We start from the raw sequence: 27,067 nt of genomic DNA on the forward strand, positions 1-27,067 counted from the left end.
TTAATAATTTAAATGTAAGTTTTTGGTATTCAAAGCTGTTTTTCAGCTGTAGAAACATTAATTTTATGATTGCAATTGTTTTTGGCATTTACAACTTTATGCACTTGCACAATTTTGGCATTTACAACGTTATGGCTCTAACCCTGTTTTTAAACTTTTTTGTTTCCTTACCATCAGACTTAGGTGTTTGAAATTAAACCCAATGTTTTATTCCAAAGTGTAAATTGTTAAAATAATTTTTATAGCATTTGATTAAAGTTTGTTCATTAGAAAAAGTGTTTTTTCTCTCTCCTGAAAAGTTTGTTTTTTGGCATTTACAACATTATGGCATTGCACGCTTCAAGTAATAACAATTAAACAACACTCTAGAAGTACTGAATTGTAAGGGCTGTGAAGAGCTTGTATGGGTCCAGGGGTAGAGAGGGCTCATTTTAGCCATTCTTTTTCTTGTTTTTTGAACAAATGATGTATGTAAAATGCTTCCTTATTAATAAAAAGCAGTCACTAAATAATCCATCGGGAGAACAAGTAATAACAATTAAACAACACTCTAGAAGTACTGAATTGTAAGGGCTGTGAAGAGCTTGTATGGGTCCAGGGGTAGAGAGGGCTCTTTTTAGCCATTCTTTTTCTTGTTTTTTGAACAAATGATGTATGTAAAATGCTTCCTTATTAATAAAAAGCAGTCACTAAATAATCCATCGGGAGAACAAGTAATAACAATTAAACAACACTAAATAATCCATCGGGAGAACAAGTAATAACAATTAAACAACACTCTAGAAGTACTGAATTGTAAGGGCTGTGAAGAGCTTGTATGGGTCCAGGGGTAAAGAGGGCTCTTTTTAGCCATTCTTTTTCTTGTTTTTTGAACAAATGATGCTTCCTTATTAATAAAAAGCAGTCTTAAATATTTTATTTTCTGTTAGTAAAAATAACATTAATTTTATAGGGGTAGAAACCATTAGGGGTTACTAATTTTTCTCAGGACCCAGCTCTCCCTCTCTTGACAACTTTGATTGTCACTCTCAAAGCAAAATACAGATGCAGACATCACATTTTTATAGAACAAAATTTATAGGCAATATAGATCATTATAAGAGATGTAAGACAGGTATATGACTGTAGATGGCAGAGATGCTGCTTCAATACACAACAAAAAGAAAAGTACATATATGAGTTTGCAAAAGTAGGGAGGATTGGGTTATAAATTAGGAACTCCAATACAAACCATAAACAATTCCACTTATCTAATACAGTAAACTAGTTTATTGTAATTATGGATATCATTACCAGTCACTTAATGTTATCACAATTAGCACGTCCTAAAATAAATTTGTAAAACTTCATTCATTGTAATCAGAATTTGGTTATAATTATCATCACTTTTGAATACATTCAAGAATAGGCTGAAAAGTTTTGCCTCTTCTGTCATATTTTGTTTTGAGTAGTGAAAACTGGATAAAAGCAATTAGTTCTGTTCAGATGCTGTCATCTCTCATCCATCATACATAGCTTTGAACTCAGATATCCCAAACTCAGCCTGTTTCAGTCAAATTACAAAGCTGTATGAATACAGGGTTCAAACATGTTCAATTATTTAATTTTTGACTGCCCAAAACATTCTTTCCATCAACATCCATCATTTTATGTAAGTTTTATACCACAATAAATGTGCTGATGTGACACACAAAGAAACTGCCAAATGTAATAATGCCAGGCCTCAAACAAGTATAGCAAACTGAGCCCCAAGCAAATTATTTACAATTTCATACACAGTTAAATTGCCCATTTGTCATGAACTGACGCATTAGTTACATAGCATACAAAAACGAAAAACACTTCTTTTTGGCTGTTCTTCTCTGGAAGAAAGACAGTGAAGTAACTCTAAACGAAGCTGAATAACTGAGAGTATTACACTTATGTATTCACTAAATATCATAAATACAATATCATAACTTGAAAAAAAATAAAGTTTTTATTTTGAAGGAGGCTGATAGTTACATCTGTGAAGCAGATTATGATAAATTACTTCAAAGAGAAAAAAAAGAATGTTTTGAGTTTTATCATGACATTATATTGCTATTTTGATATTGATGTAAATTCTGTTTGAATTTTACAATTTCCTTATATAGACTTTTCAAAATTACATTTTAAAGTTGAATAACTGATAATATGGGCCCGATGAAATGTCTACTTAATGAAGAATTACTTTGTTACAAGCGGACATGTCAACATTTTTTACATAACTTTTAAACTTATTTTTACTATTTATTTATTACTACTATTATTCGTTTTCTTTTTTAATTTTTATTCACGCATTTCTGCTTTCTACATTTACTCTTTTTACTTATCATATTGCCAAATATATGTTTTTTTAACTTACGATTTTTATGTTTTTATTAGATGTATTTTTATATATCTTTCCACTGTATATGTATTTTATGTATCGTGTTATAACTTTGTTTATTTTTTTCTTTGTTTTATTCTATTTTTAATCTTTCTTTTGGGATTAATGAGTAATTGGGTAGCAGAAATCAACTGTCTGATGGCTTTTTCAAAATTTAATGTAAAACAAATAAATAAATACTATTGTTGGTTTGGAATTCAATGGTATCATATCCAGCTTATAGTCTAGACCTTGCTCCAAGCAATTTCCACATGTTTCCCAAATTGAAAGACCTCTGGAGTCAAAACTTTACATCTAACAAAAACAGGCAAGTGCAGGTACACCACCGGTCTTGGGTAAAAGAAGAACTTTTTCAGGGTGGAATTCAGAATTTGGCAAAAGTGTATTAAAGATACTTTGAAATCACATGGAAAAGTAATTATTCACAATTGCAAATAAAGGTAAAAGTACATTTAATTTTTTTGTTTTACTCAAATATCTTATTTACTTCCTTTTTTATTTAGGTAAAGGCAAAACTTTTCAGCCTGCCCTAAGACAATTTTTAGCTGTCTTCTTGTACCATCAGTCACAATTTATGGGTGATAATGTGTAATCATTATCAGTCTTAACAGTGCTTTATACATTTTTAATTGTTATTTGTTCAAAATATAGTAATTATGCACTGAAAAAAACAGGCAAACAACATTAGATGAGCAAGTAAATTTTCAAATTTTTTCTGTCTTTAATTGTTTTAACATTTCCATTTAATATCAGTCAATAAAATCAGAATTTCTATTAAGTATAGGCTTATTTATTTATCCAACTAATGTTTCTATATCATTCAGTTATTAGTTATCAGTGCAGGTAAGTCTCAAAATAACAACAATAATCGAATTTCCAGATTATGGTGGATACTAAAAAACCAGTCAGAAATATGCATCTGTCAGGAGTACAGTACCTGCACTTAATACATATCAAAACAGGAAAAGAAAAAGGTAACCAAGTTAAAAATAAATTCAGTCTTTTATACTAAATTAATTGAAAGATATCAAACAAAAATGTCAAACGTGTAAAAGTCCAAACTGAAATGTCTTTATGCTTTTACACAATAACTAATTTGAAAGCAATGAGAGGAATTATATGTAAAGAACTGTCCATCAACAAATCAATTCCATGTATCCATTTTATTCCTTAAAATGAAATCAAATAATATACTTTATTGTATTCTTCATAGCATATTGCTGCTCTTGATTGTTTATTAAACATATAATGATAGAAATAAAGTTCCAAATGATAACATTTTAATTCAAATGATAATTTATAATTATATTTCTTCTAATTAATGATTTTCTTGACTTTAGTGATTAAATTTTCAATTACAATTTTATAACTGAAAACAACTCACTGGTTAAACAAAAATGCTTCACAACCATTATGAATTTCACCTGTCTTACTGAATATCATAGTAATATGAATCTCATTTATTGATTCTCGTACCTTAATCCTTGGATCATATCACTTAAATCACATTACATGACTAAAAACAATTTAGAATAAAATATTTACATTGAAGCAGCCTGCTTAAAGCAAATTGCATGACTCCAAGAAGTATAAAAAAAAATAGTAAAATGCTAGAAATACTAGAGTCCAAATTTAATTTTCTTCAGATAAAAGAAAATATGGACCCCTTCAGTGATTCTAGCATCCCACTTTTCATTATAATATATTTACTATTTTTTCCCCATTATGCAGACATAATACCTCACAAAAAATTCTGTAATAATGAAACAATTTAAAAGTTAATGAGAAATCCAATAAAATCTGAAAAAAAAATTGAAATATGGTTACAAATATCTCAATTTTCCTATTATTTCCTCTAATTTTCCCGTTCATTTGACTTGATTTCATTCTTATTACTTTTTGTATATATTATATAGTAGAAACCCTATAAATCACCTCACCAGATTAACATTTTATCGATATAAATAAAAAGAAAGACAAGTTTAAATAGCAGAGATAATAGATATACATGATGTAGATAAGATTAAAACAAGTGATATGTAAATAAGATGCTTTGCGTAAAATTTCTATATTGTCGGCTGTCAGCTATTTGAGTGACTTTGCTCAAAAAAATAAACCCTACAACTAATTATACTAATAAAAATTCAGTAAAGTGTTGAAAATCTGGACTAATTGGGGCTAGATCCCATCCAGATTTTCAAATAGGTATAAATCAGAATTTTAATATTCATTTTTCAACTGCCAAATCCAGATTTTGATGTTTGGATTTTCTGGATGCTTCACTGTATGTTTTGTCTTACATGAAGCTTTAAAAGAATTTACATAAACTGTAATACTTTTAACAAAATTACTTGATTTCTTTTTTCCAATTAATCAACCAATAACAAGTCCCACTCCATTTGAAATTCATACAGAAACACTTAATCTGTATCTTAATCATTTTAAATTCATATTCTGAGACTTACAGTTAAATAAGAAAAATAATTTAAAAAAAAAAGAAGAAATCATTTAGAGAGTAATCAAAAATCTGTTAAAATCTCTGCATACATTTCACATTTCGATATAAAAATAAATCTTATGCTAGTTTAACCAATTTTTATACAATTAAAATAATAACTGACAGATAAACCAACAGCATAAGCAAGAAACAAACATAATTAAAACATATAGTTAAAAATTAAAACAACACAGGTAATTCAGTATAAAATCAATCTTTCAAAACTCAAAATAAAACATTTATATAATTATTAAATAATTAAAAAATAATTTAGAATTCTGAATCATCAATATGAAGTTTAAAAATGTAATTAATAGTTATTTAATAATAAAACAAACTAGTTTCAGGTTATGTTAACTCCATGTAATATCAGGTGAAACACAAATGCTATAAAGTTCATGAGTCAAAACTTCTTTATCAGATAAAACATTGTACTCAGCAGATCAAAAACTTTTTCAAATCAGGAATTCAAATCTAAGTAGTTTTGACTCCTATAATCTTCAATGCATTGTTTTACCTGATGAAACAATCTGAAGGAAAATCATGTTAATTGACATTAACATGTAAACTGTCTTTTATGATGGAATAGTTGCCTATAAAAAAATGCTTAAAGGTCTGAAGATAAAGGATGGAAAGCTCTAACCAATATGATCCAACAAGATGTTGAAAGAGGATATAAAACAAATATTTCTAAAAAAAAAACCAAAAAATACAGCAAACAAGAAAACATTAACAATTAACTAATGTTTTCAACCATATTCAAAGGTCATCCTGAGGATAACATAACAAATATGGTCAAAAACATTTCTCATTGCTAGATTTTTTGGTGTTTTAGAAGTATTTATTTTATATTTACATCCACTTTTGAAAGATTACTGCATTTTTGAACAAAATGACAACAAGAAACAAATTAGCAAGTGTTAAGTTTTTGCCACATGGAGAACTTACCACACACTATCGACGCAGCAGGAGAGATCACACAAAGACGAATGTTATAATAAACAAATGAATCGTGTTCATCCATCTTCGTACAATCTCTCCCACTGCATCAATAGCGTGCAATAAGTCCTCCACAGATAAAGTGACCAGACGTTCCCAATTTTACCTGTTTTTATTATTTTGTAGTAAAATCAATCTTTGAATAGAGCAATCTTATTAACACTCCAATATCACCAATTTTATATATCAATACATAAATTTTTAAAAATAACCAAAGCTCAATCAGTTTTAGATCCCATTTTCAATGGCAACATTCAGCAGAGTCAACAGGTGTAACCGAACAAAGGCATTTCAATCGGTAGCCATTACAGTTACATCTGCTGAACACTGAGCAACATACACATTGGAACAAAAAGCAGCTGTCATCGGTCACTTTCAGGTAGCGTAAATGGAAGATGCTACTAAATGTGACATCAAAATATCAAACACGTTCGAAACAGCAGAGGGCGTTTGGCAGAAAAATACTTGACAACTCCAGAACTGTCAAGTATTTTTTTGCCGAATGCCCTTTCTTTCAGAACACATTTGACGTCACATTTGGTAGCATCTTTCATTTACACTACCCGAAACTGACCATACGTCACTCGTCATTCGGCAGATCCAGGTTGCTATGTAACAGCTACTGATTTGCTCAGTTACAACCATCGAGTCTGCCAAACATGGCCAATGCATCCCCAGCCAAAACATAAATATTACAGTTGGCCTACCACAGAGCCAAAACTTGGCACTCGCATATTCATTTAAAGTAATACGACACAAAGCACATAACCAAACAATGATTTGAACAAATGAAAATGAATTAATATGGATAAATAATATGGATAAATAAGAATGATATATTAATATGGATAAATAAGAATGAATATTGAAGACTAAACAGCTGCATAAGTTATGGGCATGTAAATGAAACTAAATATGGAAGAGTAAGCCAGATTGTTTTTATTATTGAAGTAAAGACAGGCGATAAACAATACTACGACAATGATTTCTGTGTATGTTTAAACTTTAAGTGTTATATTTCCAATATGTTTGGTATATTCAATAATTCAAGATAAACAATAGAATGAATGAAGTAGTATATTTAACACAAGTTTGTATTCATTTTTTCAGCAACCCAAAAATAGGCCTAACGAATTTCTGATCAAAATAATCGTACCTATTAAAATATTTTACTCTTCTTTCTACATTACATCTTAAAACTGATAATTCTTCGATTATGTGGTAGTTCTTACTACTTTTTTTGTTTTATTAATTTAATTCTTTAAAGTTTTAATCGTCAAAACATACAAAACTCAATACTTCCAACATTACTCCATTTTGTAATATCCTCGACCTCGACGACTACCACAATTAATCTATAAATTTATTTAACTTAAAAATTATTCTTGCGTATATAAAGAAATAATTTTTAAATGTTGCGAATTATTAAAAAGTTATTATTCTTTTCAATTATGACGTTTAAAATAAATAGAAAATATATTTTAATGACGTCACGACGATTACGTGATATAATGCAATTACCCTTTTGTAATTTTATGATAATTTTTAAATAAATGTTTTAAATATGTTTCAATTAAAATTAATTGTTTTACTGTTTTACACTTTATATCTTTAAATAATAAATTTTTCTTAAAAATTATTTAAATTGTTATAACAGTATTTAGCTTTTTTTATATTAATTTATTTTTATTTTTTATTTTTTTTTTGTATATTTAAATAAAAATTATTATCGATTAACTAATATCTAATTTATAGATTTCATTAATTATTTAAAATTATAAAATAAGATGATTTACGATCCATCTGGAATTTTAATTGTAAAGAAAATATATATACTGTAATCATTAAAAAAAAAATGTTTTTAAAAATTTGAAATTTAAAAAATATTTTAACTATTTATTATTACTTTCTGTGATAAAATTTAACATTAATAATTAGAAATAATAAAATTTCGGCTATATATTTTTACATTTATTTTTATTTTTTGACAGACGATAATCACAGATAATGAGAAAGAGGCGATTAGCAATTTTGTTCGCTAGAGGGAGTTCAGTTGAATGAGTTTTTCTAAACGTCGGCTCCTGTTTAGGACTAATAAACAGTCGAATTTAATTGTAAAATTTTTGAAATTCTTTATAAAATATTGAAAATTAACCCCTTTTTTGAGAAATTTACACAGAAATGGAGCCTTTAAGCTAACGAAATATCGGCGAAAACCGGTAATTTTATTTACTTTTACTTAATTACGTATGAACTTAACAAGAATATAATTATAAAAAATTCTTTATTTAAAGAATTTTAAATATAATTTTCTAATTGTGTTTAGTGAATAAAAGGGTTTTTAATACTTCGTTTGTTGAAGTCAATGGAGGAAAACCGGTAGTGACACGTAAACACGTTTTGTGTGTGATATTCTTTACCCTTAAAATAATGTATTAAAGAGTATGACGCAGGATAAACCTCATTTACGTCAGTACGACAATAATACAAAAAAGTGACTATAAATTCCTGGTGAGACGTCAATTCTAGCTCTGAATGATTCAGTTGGGACGTTAAGGAAATATGTGAACTCTGAATGAGGGATTTGCCACCCCTCTATGCTGCGCGACTATACTGGCTTCGAGTAGGCTACTTGAAGCTGGCATAGTCGTGCGAGCTAAATAGTTAAACGCGAAAGTCTTGGTGGAGTATGTGGCATGATTCTCGAGTGCACACGTCTTGGAAGTAAGCCGATTTTGGGAGCTTATCTTTCATGTAGAGGTATAGTTCCTTTGACTTTTTTGCTCTTATGGGCATTGTCTGCAGCTCTCAACCATCTCATTCAGAGGTGCAATTGTACTGTACCAACTTAATTGGAGGTCTGGATCGTGACCATAGGAATAAAAAAAAAGTCAAAGGAATGGGTGGTCTGTGTTGCAAGATATAGGCTTTCTGGACTTTTAAAGATACCCAAAAATGGAGTAAAATTTAAAAGTGAAAAGATCTGAGCTATTTCTCAAAACACTGCTGAAAATCAACCGTTTTCCACTACTAGAAATGGCTAAAAACTTGTAAAGCATGAGAAATGGCCATTACACTGACTACTTCCGGAGTGAGATGGAATTGCACTGCATACTTCATTAAAGCCTATTGTGTAACAAGTAGCTCAGACCCATCATTATATCTTGCAAAGGGTGATATGTAGACCAGCAGTTCTCAATATTTGTGTTGTGGATTCCTAAAACTCCCGATTATGATAAACTGCTGATCCCTGGTTGAGAAATGAAGATGTGGACCATTAATTTCTTTGACTTTTTTACTCCTATGGGAATAGTCTTCAGCTTTGATAACATCCCAATTGCCTCGTTCAGAGCTGCATTTGTACAAATTTTCTTTGTTAAAGTTGGTTTATACTTGATGAGAATAGAAAAGTTCTCTTCCCATAAAGGTTTATACTTCAAAAGAACAGAGGAATATGCATGCATGTCAGTTTAAAATGAAGCTTTGAAACATATTTTGCTTGTAAAAGTTTTTAAAAATGAGAGTATGTGTGATTAATTACTTTGGAAAAATGAGTGGAGAATGTTATATCATAAAAGAAATTAAGGAAGAATTTCCCAAAGTGAATTTTCAATATTTTAAGTATATACAGATATCAAGATAATATGTACTTAGATTTGAGTAACATAAAATATATAAAGGATAAATTATAATTCATTGAACATAATTCTACTCTAGTTCTATCCAATTTTATCAGTCTCCATGTTGAAGGATGCAAAGAACTGTAGGCTACCAACAAAGTGAAAAGTTCTACTTTTCTATCTAATCAAAAGAGAACAGAAATATGTCACAGGTAATGCACAAAGTATTGCTACTTAGTGTCATTTCCTCTTTTTTTGTTCTCGTAAAGTATGGACTGGCTTTTACTATGGCCAGTCCATATGTTGTATCACCCATCCTTATTAAGTGATAAAATGTTCTTTGTAAGAGCAACATGGATAGGAAAAACAGTGTTGTAGCTAATATTGACTGCTAGTGTTATCTACTGTATATTATCTATTGTTTCTCAACTATATAGAGCAGCTTATGAGAAAGCTTTATTGGAAGGTGTCACAAGACATTCATTGAAAATTTTTTGCTTATGCATTAAACTGGGAGACTGCCCTTAATTATGACCATCCCATGTACAAATTATCATCATTGTCCTTATTTTGGAAAACCGAAAAGTGGAAACCTTACTCTGGTCATTTCCTTCCATGTTAACAAAGGTTGCTAAAACAGTCTCTTATAGCCATTTTTAGGTTTGACTATATAGAGATGAGAAATTTTCTTTATCTCAATACTCCAATAAATTGTTTAGGTCTGGACCTTGAGGAGGCATGATTTAAATCCCTTTTTGCTTCCTTGATTTTATTTTTTATTGTCAAATTTCAGTCTGTTAAAAATCTTTTTCATGAAATTTATGCTTTTCTTTCATTGAAGTGGCAATAGTAACTAGGTTGAAAATGTTCGAGTATTAATATTAAAATCAACTTATAAAACTGATTTTATTGGTGAAATGGCATTAACAGTAGTGGAGCAAAAAAAGCATCAAGAAAATTTGAACATCCAGTTAAAGAATGTTTTTAGGTTGCCATTTGGTAAGTTAAAGAAAGGTCTCTCAGATTAGATAATACAAGTATGTGTAACATCTTATTTTAAATTTTGTGTTGAATTTTGACATTAGTTTTTCTCTACTTATTCACAGATATTTTCCTTTGTGTTATGTCATTTTATATGTATTTTGTATATCTGAATGCATATATTTTTCAAGGTAATTGGAAAAGTATTACAGTAGAGTCGTTTATCCAAACACCGGTTATCCGAACGCTTTTCAGTCGGACTGTGTCATGCTGAATCGAACTTTTTTGATACTAGATTTACTTCTAAAGTATAATTTTTATGTTTTTATATTTCTCAATATATTTACTTTGTTTGTATAAAATAAAGAAATAATTTTTAACAATACAATAGCCTTGATTATTATTATAAAAATTTTCGTTAGGCTTAAAATCGACGAAAATTCAACACGAAGCAACACGCAACGGAGAAAAATTTCAACATCGGACAGGTTAATATATTTTTTCGTACATAATCGGTTATCCGAACAACCCCAGTCCCCAATTGATTTAGATAAACGACACTCTACTGTATATAAGTGAGGAAAACATGAAGTGAAATTATTTTTGAATTGCTTTCAAAGTGAATATAGTTGTCACAAAAGTACGATACAATACAGTAAAACTGAATTTGTACAAGTAATTCTTAACAAAGAAGTTTCAATATACTATTTGTACTATATTAAACATTTGAACAATGTGTAAATGGAAAAGTAAAACAGCATGAAATTAAGTCATGTATTTTTAAAAAATGATCAAGTTTTTTAATGGTTTTGTCATATAGTGCACAAGAATGTGTCAAAATCCATTGAAAAAATAGTTATATCTTTCTGCTAAAACTCCAATAACATGTAAGAATGAATAGTCATTCTAAAGATCAGTTCACATTGACAGTGAATAATGAATGAACAAATGAGAAAAACAGAAAGCAAAGACTTTCAATGTGTTGAACTGATGGAGTGATTTGCTAAATGGGAAAATTTGTTGTCAGAAAAAGCAAAACAAATAAAGCTTAACATGTAAAGTGGTTATGTATTATTCTCTTTGCTTTTTGCATCTGCCGATAATTTGTTGTCAGTGTTGATTTATTTGAAGTGAATACAAAATTTGCTTTATTTTTTATTAATAATTGCTTTAAATTTTTCCATTTTAAAGTGTTTTATAATAGAGAGAATATTTTAGAGAAAAAATATTTAATGAAACAACACCTTTAAAACTTCCAGCGTAAATTTAATTGCTTAATAATGTTTTCGACTGAGTTGATCAGCCTTCGTCAATTAAGCACATAGAAAAAATAGCGATACATAGAACGCAATTAACTACACAATGCATCAACCACAGGGATGCATGCGGATAGCCTATCTTCTGCCTGAAAGTCCCTTGTTGAATAACGTAATGTAAGATCTTATGCTTCGGCAAAAAAACTACACCTATTACAGTTTTTTATTAAGTTTCTTTGTTTATTGCCTTTGGCTTTTTAATAGTTTTTGTATAATGTTGTGTGGCATAGTCCCGACTATGCACTGTCACAGCTTTTGTAAATTCGAATTTGGTTCAATTTTTTGTTATTCGTTTAACTGACGAAGGCTGATCAGCTTAGTCAAAAACGTTATTAAGCAATTAAATTTATGCTGGAAGTTTTAAAGATGTTTCGTTTTATTTATCAGTTCCAGTAAACTTGTGTTTTATTTTGTTTAAAATATTTAACATTGTGATTTAACATTTAACATATAATTGCAAAACATATACAATTAAGAAATGTATAAATGAGGTTTGACTGTAATTGAAATAGTCCTCTGTTCCAAATTGTTTGAGAAGTATTGATTTAGACCGGGAGTTCTCCAATCTTTTTCATGTATTGGTCACTTTTAAGAATTTTTATCATTGATCCCCTTATATATAGGCTATTATTGAGCTGTGTGTGTATATATATATATATATTATATATATATATATATATAATCCAATAAAGCCAAGAGACAGAACTTTTCAACAATCAAAAAGCCTGTATAAATAACAGAAAATACTCTGAATCTTATGAAATATAATAGTTTCAAAAATGATAAAGAAAATATTTTCAGAAACTTTTAAATGATTGTATTTACTAAATAAACAATATTAAAATATTATATATGCATCTACAATATTTATCTAATTTGTTCATTGACACTCTCTCAAACTTATCCCAGTTGGTAGCCACAATCACCCAAATGTGGTGTTCAGCAAGAGGTGCACCATAATACTGGACTCTTGTTATCCAAAAATTTCTTGCCATGCATTTTCCTGATGCCAGGTTGGGCATTGTGGACCAATTCTGTCGCCTTTTGTACTCAAATCAGATAATATGCCACTTGATTTCTTGAAGAGATATGTGAAGAATTGTTTACAAGACCCCTGTGATTTCCCTCGGTGTACGGAAGCTCAGAATTGTTGCTGTAATAAAGTTACACTTGGAGGAAAATTGACAATTGCTTGGAAATTGTGTTTGCCAGAAAGCATCACATGTTTGAGTTGTTTAGCTTTCTTCTATATTGATTCTACACCCACAACTTTTGAATTATGCTTTTATATTGTGCAAGCAGTTTTGTTTTGTTTCTTGTTGTAAAATTATAGGATACAGAAGCCCCAGTAATTTAAAATCATCTTATATGTATAGACATTTTAAGTGTTATAGTAGGGGACAATGAAAGTAACTATGCTAGTGAGAGAAATAGTAATAAGTATATAATAGTGCAAAGGAAATAGAAAATGAGTTAAGAAAAATGGCCCACCAGTTGTCAAGCAGTCTTCGTACCCTGAACACTGAGTTCGGTCGTGGGTTCATGCCTCGCTCGGACAAGCTGGCCACATGGAGTTTTCCAGGTTTTCTCCACATCTGTAACACCTAAATAGGGGCCAGTTTCTCTCAAAAGACCTCTCAGAAGGCATCCCTCCTAGGCAGATCGCCTAAGTGTTGCATTGCCATAACTTAACAAACAACAACATTAAGAAAGATACTAACAATAATGAAGTACTAATAAGAAATTAATAATAAGTTAATAAGAAAGGTACTAACAAATTTCCATAGAAGAATGTGATGAATGGAATAAAAATGAGAAAAAACAGAAAATGAGGATATTGCACAAAAAATAAATCTTACAGTAGTGCCAAAAGTCTTAGGACCATAAATTTCCTTGAGTATTGTAAAACTTGCACATTTTTATTATTTTTCATAGACCAACTGGTTGATAAGATCCCAAAAGAAACAATTATACAAAACTGTACTCTGATATAAGAAAACCAAGAACTCAGTTTGACATACCTGATGTGGAATGAGATGAATTCTAGGCTTTTATCATAGTAGTGCTCAATATGGATACAATGCCAGTGACAAACAATGTAAGAATACTGGTCCTGAATACACTATTAAAATTCTTTTTTTTTCAAACATAATTACAAGGGTAAAATATAACCAAATCTTTTGGATGCTGCATTTAAAAACATTTCCTTAAGATACCAGAACTGATATACCAACAAGCCAGTAATTTGTTGGAATATATTAATTTGAAATTTTTAGAACATTTTATATGCAGAAAAAATCTGCATAAATGAATGTAATTGATTTGAAAGAAAATTTCATCATATGCAACTCTTATTAAACCTACAAGGTGGGAATAAGAATGTGTATTGGTAGATTTAGATACAAAATATGTAATATTATTCCATATTATGGTAATATCACCTCAGAAAGATTGTTACAGATTAAGCATCAGAATTTTGTTGTATTTATATTTAAATTCCTGCTATAGAAGGATGTCATAGGCATACTGATAAGGAATACCCTATTATTCCCTTTGTTCTTAGCTTGGAAAGATAAAAGGGTCATAACTCAATTGAATACTTGGAATCTTGCAAGAATGACATCTACCAGGAAAATTTTAAAAGATGGTATAGATATAATCAGAAAATGTAATGTAGTTCTCAGTTATACAACTTCCATGGGCAACATTGATATGATTGATCAGTATGCATCTACTTATTGCTTTTAAAGAGATTCAAGTGATGACAGTTTTTTGGGGGACATGAAATGTATATTATCAATTCATATATCTTGTACAAAACTGAAATTCATAACTGAAAAACTAGAGATGTAACACTGATACTAGAGATGTAACATACTGATTGATAAAAACTGATACCAATATTATTAACATGTTGGATGTTCTCAATAAATTTGTTCATTTTACTAATTGATGGTCTGATCTCTGTTGCTCTCTCTCTCTCCCCCCTTTTTAATTTTTTTCTTCCTAATGTTGAAAAAATAAGATTGGAATATCAGTATGTAAAACAAACTGATTCTAATATTGAGAATACTCTGATATGCTGATGTGTAGGTTATCTCTACCAAGCACTATTGATGTGTTTGAAATTTGTTGAAGTTGTTATTTGTTTATGTTAAAGTCTCAGCCTGTAACTTTAAGGATCTTTGATATGAAAAACATTTTGGAGTTGGGAATCATTCTTATTAAAAATTCAACTCAAACCTGTAACAACAACTTAAGACGATATCCCATAGAACTAAGCTAGATTAAGTTTAGCCCAATTTAGCCTGGCATATCTGGCATTTACATCAAATAAATATTTTTTGATGATAAATTTTAAGCAAAAGTTTAAATATGCTAATTTAAAGTTAGAAGTGTTTTGTAAAATGTTACAATTAATATGCAGTACATGCATCAGATTTCACTATTGAAAAGAAATTATCATAGCTAGCAACATCTATAGATAGTTTACAAATAGATTTGACTAGCACTAGTGACACAATTCATTCAGTGGATAAGACTTGCTGCTGTTGAAGATGGTGTAAATGTTTATTTCAGTTATGTATTTATATATTTATTTTAGAATTCTGCTTAATGTTTATTTTTAAATTTACATTCTATTTTCACAATCTATTTCATTGTAACTGAGGAAGATCGGTAAAACTGTTCTAAAATGTTTTTATTAATAAAATTATTTGCTCATCGTAGACTGCGTAACTTAACCATACAATAAACTCAAAACACCTTATAGATAAGCAGCCATGTTTATTAGGTACTAACTAACGTTTTCAGTCGTATTTAACGACCTTCTTCAGGAAAGAACATCAAAAAATCGAACAGAAAGACACTTTGTAGTAACGGACACGCGTTTTAAAATTTCAGCAAAATTATTTGCTGGAATTTTAAAGGTGTTTTTTTCTTATTGACTATTTTTATCCAGTTGAAAGAAAATATATTGGTAAATGCTTATAGTGGAGACTGTGCTATAGGGTTGAAATTTGTCAGGCATTCTTTTGAGTAACTGAGTGACAATGTGATATCACGAAAATGGGATTGATAAGCAATGGCGTAGCGTGGGTGTCAGCTGCCTGGGGCAAAGGAAAATTTTGCCGCCCCCTTAAATAAAATACGGGGAATCCCTACAAGTCAGTACAGACGGTGTTGTCAGTCGCTACAATGAGCAAGATGTCATTATTATACATTCATTTAAAGAAAGGGGATTCCCCAGTTTCTTCACAGAATAAGTATTGAAAAATTCCGTGCTCATTTCAATCGGTCCGAATCGTAGGTGCGACAAAAATATGAAATGAAATTGTTCAAATTTTTACAAGATATTATTATTATTTATTGTGAAAAAATGCTGCCTGGGGCGGGCTGCCCCTGTCGCCCCCACTACGCTACGCCACTATGATAAGTCTCTTGAAAATTTTTTTCATTGCTTTTTAACTTTCATTTTTTATTTTTAATAAAACAGAAACCCTAATTATAACAGTTTGTTGCATTAGAAAATCTAACATGATAAAAAATAGGAAACTGCAAGGGGAGATTTTTTTGCACTTTTAAATGCAAAAGAATGTTAGCACAAGGCATATACAATCGAAAATCTGTATAAAGTCATTTTGCAATTTCTATCTAAAAGTTGATTTAATTATATATTTTTAAAAATTGTTTTTACATTGAATGACAATGGCTGCAGAGAGAGGTTAGAATTAAGTGAAGATAAGATATGATTAACAAATACATACAGTATTAGACTCCCTTTGGAAATGTGGTGAATAATTTAGATCAAAATACAGACAGTCCCCAATTCTTGATGTGATGTGTTGCTAAAAATTTGTACAAAAGTCAAATGTCTGGAAGTCAAACAACAGAAATGAGATTTGCATGTTATTAATTACTGTACATTCTGTTTCTATGGAGCATGAAAGAGAAAATGTAAAGTTTCTTTCTGTAATGACCATCACAATGCATAAAATATTATGAAATTTTCCAACTCATACACAAACTAGACAATGTTTCAAGAGCTATTAGATATATTTGTTTTTGAGAAGAATGAAAATGAATTCATTTTTGTAATCAGCTCCTCCAAATGCCAAAAATTGTCTTAAAAAATAATGGCATACATTAATACTTAAGTAAATCATGCTACCTTCCCAGCTACTGCAGTGATGACATATTAATGTCATCTAATAATGTCATCACTTGCAGATTTCTTTTTTATTGGTATACATGATTCAAATCACAGTTTAGAAGAAATTAAATTTTGTTTTCTAAAATTTTAAGTGGTGGTTTTTTTTTGCGAATTGGGGAGTTTTGCTACAGTTATTGTAATGGAAACATAGGCTATACACACCTTTCTGTATAATTTTCAACAGTATTATCTGTTTATTTCAAGTGCCAGTATTTTGTCCAATATTTGGTACAAGTGCAGCTATAAATGAGTTAGTTGGGACCTTATCAGAGCTGTAGACCATGCCCGTAGGAGTAAAAAAGATCAAATAAACCGATGGTCTACTTGTAACCCTTTGCAAAGTATAGTCTCCAATTGCTTGTAAAACACATGATAGGCTTAACAGAATGTGCAGCATGATTCCGATTGCACTCTGGAAGTAGTCTGTGCAAAGGCATTTGTTGTGTTTTATGATCTCATGACCATCGCCAGTAAAGTCATAACAGTTGATTTTTAGTATTGTTTTGAGAAATAGTCTTGGATTTTTTCACTTTTAAATTTTACTCCATTTTTGAGGGTCTTCAAAATATCCAGCTAGGCCTATTTCATGTATAGGTTGGAAGGTTTTTCTTGTTAGAATCATTTCTGAATGTTTATTTGAAAGAGGATTATGCATAGACAGATAATTAGGTGTACTATGTTTTTATTCTTTGTTGTTTATCGTGAAACGCGGAAAATTTTCTGCGTTCCATTTGAGAACGCTTTAACCTGAAGATCTCCTATGTAGATCAAAAATTTTGTGTTTTATCTGCATTAAACTATTCTGGAATTGTACTCTTAAGGTTCAGAGGTGTGCTGTTTTTAATGATATAATATATTCCAGTCTTACAGTGTTTGAATTATAGTTCTTGTTTTGAAATTTTCTTCATATAATATAATGATGAGTTAATTTGAATAAAAATAACTGATCATTTGATTATCAAAATCATTCAATTCATTCACTTGTTGTTTATTTTTGATATTTTTTAATCTTAAAATAAAGAACAGTCTCTCAAAAAAGAAGTGATTTAAAACAAAACTTTAGTATTATGCATCATGGGTTGCAAGAGTTCAGATGAAAGAAAAAATAAGTCCACTCTGATAACCTTAATTAGCTTCGCAAATATATTTCTTTATCCACAAACGTTTTCGGTCTCTTAGGACCTTCTTCAGGTGGTATTTAAGCTGAGAGTGACCCTACGAACTAAACTCACGTAACGGATACATTCCAACCCCCACTCCAGATGTGTACTATAAACAAACATCGCCGCGCATGCGCGGTTACAACGCCGGGTCGTACATCGCTTGCCACGCCTTCGAAAGTTGTATTTCGTCTTTAAAGTTGATAGAGAGGCCCTGGGAATCCGCTTTAAAGATCTCTAGCGCTTCTAAATACTTAAGGTGTTGAGCCTGCCTAGTTCTCCTTATCAAGGTCGCGCGCTGCAGTCCCGGCGTAATGCCGTTTTCACTAGCGTAAACAGCTAAGGCCGTATTGGTCTTTTTCTTCTCGATATCCGTTTTATGCTCACGGATGCGTTGGCCGAGGGATCTTTTTGTGGAGCCGATATACACAAGATCCCTACCGAATCTATGGTCTCGGAGTGGAATTCTATATACCCCCGGCGCCCTTTCAACGTCCACCGGATCTTTTCCGTTCCTAAGCAGGGAGAAGACGTCTGGTTTCCGCTTATAGGCTATTTTTGTGTTAGTATACGCACCGATCTCACGGTATAAGGAGTGTAGATGCCGTTCATATGTGATAACAACCAGGCGGGGAGGCATACCCTGTTGCCGATTATTCTCCCGAACCGCATCAGGCTGGTTTACAGGGTTGCGCTCTTGTTCTTCTGCTATACTCAGTATAAGCTTCTTGCTATAGCCATGGTTCTCAGCTATCTCTGCTATCCTCCCTATCTCCTTCCGTTTATCCCTCTCTCTATTACAGTGCGTGAGGGCTCTTCTAGTAAGGGCCCTAAAGGCCGCCAGTTTGTAGCTATACGGATCATTGGAGTCGGCTGGGATGTATATCGGGATGGCGTTCGGTTTTCGGTATACATTAGTGTCGCAACTTCCGTCGCTAAAGGTAATATTAATGTCTAAAAAATGAGCCGCTTCGTCGCTCATTTGTACTAACTCGATCAAAAGACCGTATGGGTTGTCATTCATACAGCACACGAATCTGTCGATGTCTGGTTTCTTCTTCCAGATGATGCAGATGTCGTCAATGTACCTTTTATATAGGCCGATGTTATCGAGGAACTCAGGGATGACCTTGGCCTCCAAACGACGAACTATCATTTCTGCCAAGTCCCCAGATAAGGGGCTACCCATAGGTACTCCTCGTTTTTGGAGGTACACTTTCCCGTCTAGCTGGAAGCACGAGGTGTAGCAGAGAATATGCGCAAGCTCTAGTATCTGCTTGTGGTCAGCATTGCCTGTTACCTCTTCCATAAGCCAATCACGTAAACCGCAGAAGCATGGCTCAAGCTTAATTGATGGGTACATCGCCTTAAAGTCCAGAATGGTAATCCAGGCACCCGGTGATGGCTGGCAATTGCATATAGCCTCGATCATCTGCGTTGAGTCGGAGACTGTAAACTGATAGCCTTCGAGATGCTTCGACAGGAGCAAGTGGATCTTACGTTCTATCATTCTGGCGGGTGCGTTGGCTTTATCTAAAATCGGTCTCAGTTCAATCCCCTGTTTATGTGTTTTGGCATAGGCAAAGAGTCTCGGAACCATCGGTGAGGTCACGGTCGCGTTGTCCAGCTGTAATTTCCTTGCCAAGCCAGTACGAGTAAACCTGTGGACCCTCGATTGGGTCTTATCGACGAAGTCTTTCCCTATTTCCTCACATTCTGTGTCTCTTATATATTTCTGCAGAATGGCGGTGTAGGAGTTTCTCTTCATCAAAACTAGAGCCCTATTCTTGTCCGCCCTTAGGAAGACTATGTTATTTTCCCGTAGCCACTTCCTGCTTTTCCTCAAAGCGTTCATGTATTCAGCCTCCTTACCGTGCTTTTTTAGGTTATAGCGCCTCATCCAGAAGTGTGCCTTCCATCTGAAGTATTCTTTTCGGGTCTCGCTCAGGTTTCGAATGAGGTCCTCAACTCCAGGCATGACAGCTTCCGGTGTTAATTTGTAGGATCCCGGCACAAACATAGGGCCTTTCCTAAGTATTGTTTTAATACATTCTGGAGGGTTGATTCCATCATAACATATTAACGGGGCTTGCATTCTTTCTTTATCCGCAGGTCTCTGGGATTTGCGGATCCAGCGTAGTTTCCTCTCGTAGCGAGATTTTAGCTTCTCTGCAAGCCTCTCTTGGAAAAACATAGCCCTGCCGTTAGCTTCCACTAAGGTATCGTAAGGAGAGCTAGGTATCTTGATAAGGAGGATCTTGATAAGGTATCTTGATAAGGAGGATTGCCTGATCAGCGCTGACCTTGATAAGGAGAACTAGGCAGGCTCAACACCTTAAGTATTTGGAAGCGCTAGAGATCTTTAAAGCGGATTCCCAGGGCCTCTCTATCAACTTTAAAGACGAAATACAACTTTCGAAGGCGTGGCAAGCGATGTACGACCCGGCGTTGTAACCGCGCATGCGCGGCGATGTCTGTTTATAGTACACATCTGGAGTGGGGGTTGGAATGTATCCGTTACGTGAGTTTAGTTCGTAGGGTCACTCTCAGCTTAAATACCACCTGAAGAAGGTCCTAAGAGACCGAAAACGTTTGTGGATAAAGAAATATATTTGCGAAGCTAATTAAGGTTATCAGAGTGGACTTATTTGCTCTTGCTTCGTTCTCTTGCGATGGATTTTATTGGAGCAGCTAAACCGGCTAAAGTATACGGAAAACTGGTCCTATGTCTTACGAGGATCAAGGCGAAGTTGGATTTCCTAAACGAGTGCAGAGAACAACATGTGTACCCTATGTCTATCTTTCGTATCAAATTACCCCCGGGATGTGAATCTTTACTACCGAAGCTGCGTTTTGTGTGCCTACGGAAAGCAATTAGAGCAGTGCGTAGACTGTGGTATTCGAAACTTAATAACCTTGTTAGAATCGAAGACCAGCTATACATGCTAGACTACGATACCTTAGTGGAAGCTAACGGCAGGGCTATGTTTTTCCAAGAGAGGCTTGCAGAGAAGCTAAAATCTCGCTACGAGAGGAAACTACGCTGGATCCGCAAATCCCAGAGACCTGCGGATAAAGAAAGAATGCAAGCCCCGTTAATATGTTATGATGGAATCAACCCTCCAGAATGTATTAAAACAATACTTAGGAAAGGCCCTATGTTTGTGCCGGGATCCTACAAATTAACACCGGAAGCTGTCATGCCTGGAGTTGAGGACCTCATTCGAAACCTGAGCGAAACCCGAAAAGAATACTTCAGATGGAAGGCACACTTCTGGATGAGGCGCTATAACCTAAAAAAGCACGGTAAGGAGGCTGAATACATGAACGCTTTGAGGAAAAGCAGGAAGTGGCTACGGGAAAATAACATAGTCTTCCTAAGGGCGGACAAGAATAGGGCTCTAGTTTTGATGAAGAGAAACTCCTACACCGCCATTCTGCAGAAATATATAAGAGACACAGAATGTGAGGAAATAGGGAAAGACTTCGTCGATAAGACCCAATCGAGGGTCCACAGGTTTACTCGTACTGGCTTGGCAAGGAAATTACAGCTGGACAACGCGACCGTGACCTCACCGATGGTTCCGAGACTCTTTGCCTATGCCAAAACACATAAACAGGGGATTGAACTGAGACCGATTTTAGATAAAGCCAACGCACCCGCCAGAATGATAGAACGTAAGATCCACTTGCTCCTGTCGAAGCATCTCGAAGGCTATCAGTTTACAGTCTCCGACTCAACGCAGATGATCGAGGCTATATGCAATTGCCAGCCATCACCGGGTGCCTGGATTACCATTCTGGACTTTAAGGCGATGTACCCATCAATTAAGCTTGAGCCATGCTTCTGCGGTTTACGTGATTGGCTTATGGAAGAGGTAACGGGCAATGCTGACCACAAGCAGATACTAGAGCTTGCGCATATTCTCTGCTACACCTCGTGCTTCCAGCTAGACGGGAAAGTGTACCTCCAAAAACGAGGAGTACCTATGGGTAGCCCCTTATCTGGGGACTTGGCAGAAATGATAGTTCGTCGTTTGGAGGCCAAGGTCATCCCTGAGTTCCTCGATAACATCGGCCTATATAAAAGGTACATTGACGACATCTGCATCATCTGGAAGAAGAAACCAGACATCGACAGATTCGTGTGCTGTATGAATGACAACCCATACGGTCTTTTGATCGAGTTAGTACAAATGAGCGACGAAGCGGCTCATTTTTTAGACATTAATATTACCTTTAGCGACGGAAGTTGCGACACTAATGTATACCGAAAACCGAACGCCATCCCGATATACATCCCAGCCGACTCCAATGATCCGTATAGCTACAAACTGGCGGCCTTTAGGGCCCTTACTAGAAGAGCCCTCACGCACTGTAATAGAGAGAGGGATAAACAGAAGGAGGTAGGGAGGATAGCAGAGATAGCTGAGAACCATGGCTATAGCAAGAAGCTTATACTGAGTATAGCAGAAGAACAAGAGCGCAACCCTGTAAACCAGCCTGATGCGGTTCGGGAGAATAATCGGCAACAGGGTATGCCTCCCCGCCTGGTTGTTATCACATATGAACGGCATCTACACTCCTTATACCGTGAGATCGGTGCGTATACTAACACAAAAATAGCCTATAAGCGGAAACCAGACGTCTTCTCCCTGCTTAGGAACGGAAAAGATCCGGTGGACGTTGAAAGGGCGCCGGGGGTATATAGAATTCCACTCCGAGACCATAGATTCGGTAGGGATCTTGTGTATATCGGCTCCACAAAAAGATCCCTCGGCCAACGCATCCGTGAGCATAAAACGGATATCGAGAAGAAAAAGACCAATACGGCCTTAGCTGTTTACGCTAGTGAAAACGGCATTACACCGGGACTGCAGCGCGCGACCTTGATAAGGAGAACTAGGCAGGCTCAACACCTTAAGTATTTAGAAGCGCTAGAGATCTTTAAAGCGGATTCCCAGGGCCTCTCTATCAACTTTAAAGACGAAATACAACTTTCGAAGGCGTGGCAAGCGATGTACGACCCGGCGTTGTAACCGCGCATGCGCGGCGATGTTTGTTTATAGTACACATCTGGAGTGGGGGTTGGAATGTATCCGTTACGTGAGTTTAGTTTGTAGGGTCACTCTCAGCTTAAATACCACCTGATGAAGGTCCTAAGAGACCGAAAACGTTTGTGGATAAAGAAATAGATTTGCGAAGCTAATTAAGGTTATCAGAGTGGACTTATTTGCTCTTGCTTCGTTCTCTTACGATGGATTTTATGAAAGAAAGAATTTTAGATTTTAATGATTCATTTGAATGAACTCATCACTTATATTTATTAAGCATTATTTCTTATTATATATGATGGAAAACTTGGGTTAATGTTGGCAGAATCAGTGCTGTTTATATATAGCTGATTCTGATTACATGAAGCTATGCAATACTGTTGACTTTATTCTAATAGTCAAATGATAATGCCAGATTTTTACAATAGATTAGTCAAATTCTAGCTAAAAAGTTAATCTAGCATTATCATTTAATGCCACTTACATTACATTTGTAGGTTTTTACTCCACCATCTAATGAATTGGTGAAAATAAGTTTTATCATTGAACACATATAATGTAATGTGTTTTAAAAAACTTCCAATTATTTTTCAGCCATGTTAATACCGAAACATTTATACTGAAGTCATAGAAACTTGTGAAATTGAGCCACTCCAAAAAGTCCAAACATGCCGGACCTCAAAATAGCTGTAGTATGTTCCAGTAATCAAAATAGAAGCATGGAAGCACATGCTTTCCTCAGGTAAAATTTGCTATAAATATTGAAAGCTAATTTGGTATCTTTTAATATCTATTATTTTGCTTCAGAATAAAATGAAGTACCAAAGATGAGTGTAGGTAGGAAATTCAATATTTTATTCTAATTTTAAAGATTTCTTTTTAATAACTAAATTCATTTTATGATGTGTTATGTTTGATTGTCATTCTGTAAAATATTCCAATTGATAAATGAAACATACTACAGAAAACTTTTTTTTAATATTCAATTTTATAGTTTAGTTTTGGGGGTTTGTGTATATGCTTAGTATTAGTATTCTGTAATTCACACAGTAAGGTGTCAATCTTTCATTGTGGATGAACAAGTTCAGAAGTGTTGGCAAAAAAAATTGACTTAAGTATCTCCAGCGACATGGTCTTTCAAAACAAATTCTACCATTTTAATTATTGTAATTATGTTATTTATTTAAGAATGTTTTAATGTATATTAAAACATTGTAAAACTGTCCAAGTTTCACATTTGCCCATTACAGTTTCTCAATGTGTGCACCTCGTGTCACACTACACATATCCGACCAATGCTCGATTCTTCCTATACTTGCTATTGTCTTTTCTCCCATAGCAGCCACAATTTTACAGCTCCTGCAGATTACTTTTGTTGCACAATGATGAGTGATTCTGACTTTACTAACTGCAGAACACTAACTTCTTTGTTGAAGAATTGCCATTTTTGTTCACAGCAATTCCTATGGGTAGTAGATGTTACTTCTTGAGATTCTTACATTCGATGACATTGAAAGTGAATTTCAGGAACAAACTTACTAAATACTGTAGCTAGAAGAGAACAGGGGTGGCAAACCTATGGTACACATGCCCAAAGTGGCACATCAAGAGAAATCGTGTAATACATAATGTATTATATGATTCTGGTTTGTTAACTTGATCATCCTTTTTTTCAGTCAGTTTGTTAACATTTATCCTAATTAAAGCAAATTAATTTCTTTAAGTATCATTATTGCAAGTCTAAAACTTAAGTGCACGCAAACACTTTTAAGCACTTAACCCCTTCTCAGTCTCATTTTTTTCAGGTTGATCATCCAAAAAGTGAATTTTTTTTATCATTGATATTTAATACATAATTAAAGAAAAATATGCAAAAATATTAGCTCCTACACACATTTTTTATAAGAGTAAAATAGTTTTTCTTTCAAAACAAATAAACTTATCAAAAACAAGTTACATAGGCATTTTCAGGTTCCAAAACAAAACTAAATTTTCCTGCCAAAAATAGCTAAATAATTTCTGTAACGTAATGCTATCTATTGGAAAAATAGTGAAATAAATGTACAGCAACAGTGAGTGATTGGAGGTGTTAAAACAATTTCTAAGCATTTTTGACACCAAACATATGACATGTCAAAACCAAAAAAGTTATCACTGTGTGTGGAAATATGGGATGCAACAGTGAGTGAAAAGAAGTAGGTAATTATGCTCACTATGTAATATGTGGACTCAAAATGGTTCACTTTCCCTACATTAGAGTAGCCATTTAAATAATTATTGTTTAACTTGTGTTAAAAAACTGAATAATTTATGAAGATATTTATTTATATATCAATCATAAGTTTATAAGAAGTCAAATTAATTTAATTTAGGAAATGGGGGGAAAAAACTTTAAATTCAGCAGAATTTAAATCTTTACTTTAGAATTTTCTCTCTCAAAATTTTTGATGCTGAAAATGCCAGTCCATTTGGTCTAAATAAGCTGAAAAAATAACTGATTTGGATTAAAGTGGTTTTTTTTTTTTTATATACACCTTTTGTCAGAAAAGTTCCAGGACAAAGGTTATAAAAAATAGAAAATTGAAATTACCAAGAAATCATCCTAACTCCTGTCAAAGTAGTCCCCTCCGCTATCTAATACACAATTTTCAACATTTCTAGGTCTTGGAAGCAAACAGAGAAAGCTTCAAGTGTGATGCCTGTTGGCTCATTTGTCACAGCCTGTTGGATGTCTGCAATATCTTGACGAAACATCCCTTTCAGTTGCTTTTTCACTTGCAGAAATAAGAAAAAAAAAAATTCACACTTTTTTGACAAAGGCTTGCAACTGAAAGGGATGTTTCATCAGACATTCGATGGGCTGTGACAAATAAGCTAACAAGCACCACACTTGAAGCTTTCTCTTCTTGCTTCCAAGACCTCTTAGAAATGTTGGCAATTGTGTGTAGATAGCTGAGGGGACTACTTTGACAGGAGTTAGGATGATTACTTGGTAATTGCAATTTTCTATTTTTTTTTTTTTTTTTTTTTTAAGAGCTTTGCCATGGAACCTTTCTGACAGAGTGTACATCAGTATTATACAGTATCCATACTATGTAGATTAAAAAGTTGTTGATGAAAACACTTCTTTTAAACAAGAATAATGTACTCTAACAGTGGCAAGTAGATAAAATTAACTAAACAGTGGTAATTGATTATTAATTATGGTTTGTGTCTGACCAATGAGCTAATGGCCACGTGGAGTTTTTCAGGTTCTCTTTGCAGGTCTACCACCTAAATGGAAGCTAGTTTCTTATAGAAGTCCTCCTAGGAGGCACCTACCTAATTGCCTTATCCTATCAAAATGAGAATAATGCAAAGTCTGAAATACTTTCAGATGCTATTTGAGTTTTTTAAACTCTTCAATGTGTTGATACTGGGAGATGGTCTTTGTGCCTATTATGGATTCAGTCACCCACAGCAGAGGCAACTTGTGCCTCTGTCCCTCATTACTAATGTATCCAAATCACATCATATATATAAGTTTGAAATTTTAACCCAGATTAGAATGCATATCTTTCAGAACAGCAGGTTGATGTTTTTACTGTCATAGTTATCTGGCTGTCAAATTGCAGATCAGTTTTCAGTTACTTGCCTTCGAAAAACAGCAAGATACACAGACCAACTGCATGCAAATATTTATCATTTAAACATTGAAAATACTCTAATTGCTAGCTAATAAATGTTACCACAGAGTAATGAGATGTTTTCAGTTCATATCTGGTTTCTTACACGAGTCTGTTAAGATGCTGTTGTATATTTTAATGAATTTGGATAAA

General features: G+C 33.2%; 4 protein-coding genes across 5 annotated transcripts in view; 2 read left to right on the forward strand and 2 right to left on the reverse strand.

Annotated features, from left to right (window-relative positions):
* Wdr33 (WD repeat domain 33) overlaps positions 1 to 7,231 on the reverse strand; it is a 97,201-nt gene extending 89,970 nt beyond the window's left edge. Inside the window, exon 1 of the mRNA XM_067283519.1 lies at positions 7,063 to 7,231. The gene's annotated coding sequence lies outside the window, so the exon portion shown is untranslated. The remainder of the gene's footprint in view (positions 1 to 7,062) is intronic.
* A 708-nt stretch (positions 7,232 to 7,939) lies between these two features.
* Ssu72 (Ssu72 CTD phosphatase) overlaps positions 7,940 to 27,067 on the forward strand; it is a 204,141-nt gene continuing 185,013 nt past the window's right edge. For both annotated transcript variants that reach the window (XM_067283838.1, XM_067283829.1), the window contains exons 1-2: positions 7,940 to 8,125; positions 23,844 to 23,991. In XM_067283838.1, the coding sequence (XP_067139939.1) occupies positions 23,918 to 23,991 (74 nt within the window). In that variant the 5' untranslated portion in view covers positions 7,940 to 8,125; positions 23,844 to 23,917. The remainder of the gene's footprint in view (positions 8,126 to 23,843; positions 23,992 to 27,067) is intronic.
* On the reverse strand, positions 18,335 to 20,389 carry LOC136985745 (uncharacterized). The gene has a single exon (XM_067283096.1). It carries the CDS (start codon positions 20,387 to 20,389, stop codon positions 18,335 to 18,337), a length of 2,055 nt encoding a protein of 684 aa, XP_067139197.1.
* On the forward strand, positions 20,868 to 23,234 carry LOC136985754 (uncharacterized). The gene has a single exon (XM_067283104.1). It carries the CDS (start codon positions 20,868 to 20,870, stop codon positions 23,232 to 23,234), a length of 2,367 nt encoding a protein of 788 aa, XP_067139205.1.

Source organism: Centruroides vittatus, unplaced genomic scaffold, assembly GCF_030686945.1.
Source record: "Centruroides vittatus isolate TY-2023 unplaced genomic scaffold, ASM3068694v2 contig_1213, whole genome shotgun sequence".
Lineage (NCBI taxonomy): Eukaryota > Metazoa > Arthropoda > Arachnida > Scorpiones > Buthidae > Centruroides > Centruroides vittatus.

Bases quoted from the DNA above. Each gene is read 5' to 3' on its own strand.
- LOC136985745 (XM_067283096.1), bottom strand. From the start codon at position 20,389: ATGTTTTTCCAAGAGAGGCTTGCAGAGAAGCTAAAATCTCGCTACGAG.
- LOC136985754 (XM_067283104.1), top strand. From the start codon at position 20,868: ATGGATTTTATTGGAGCAGCTAAACCGGCTAAAGTATACGGAAAACTG.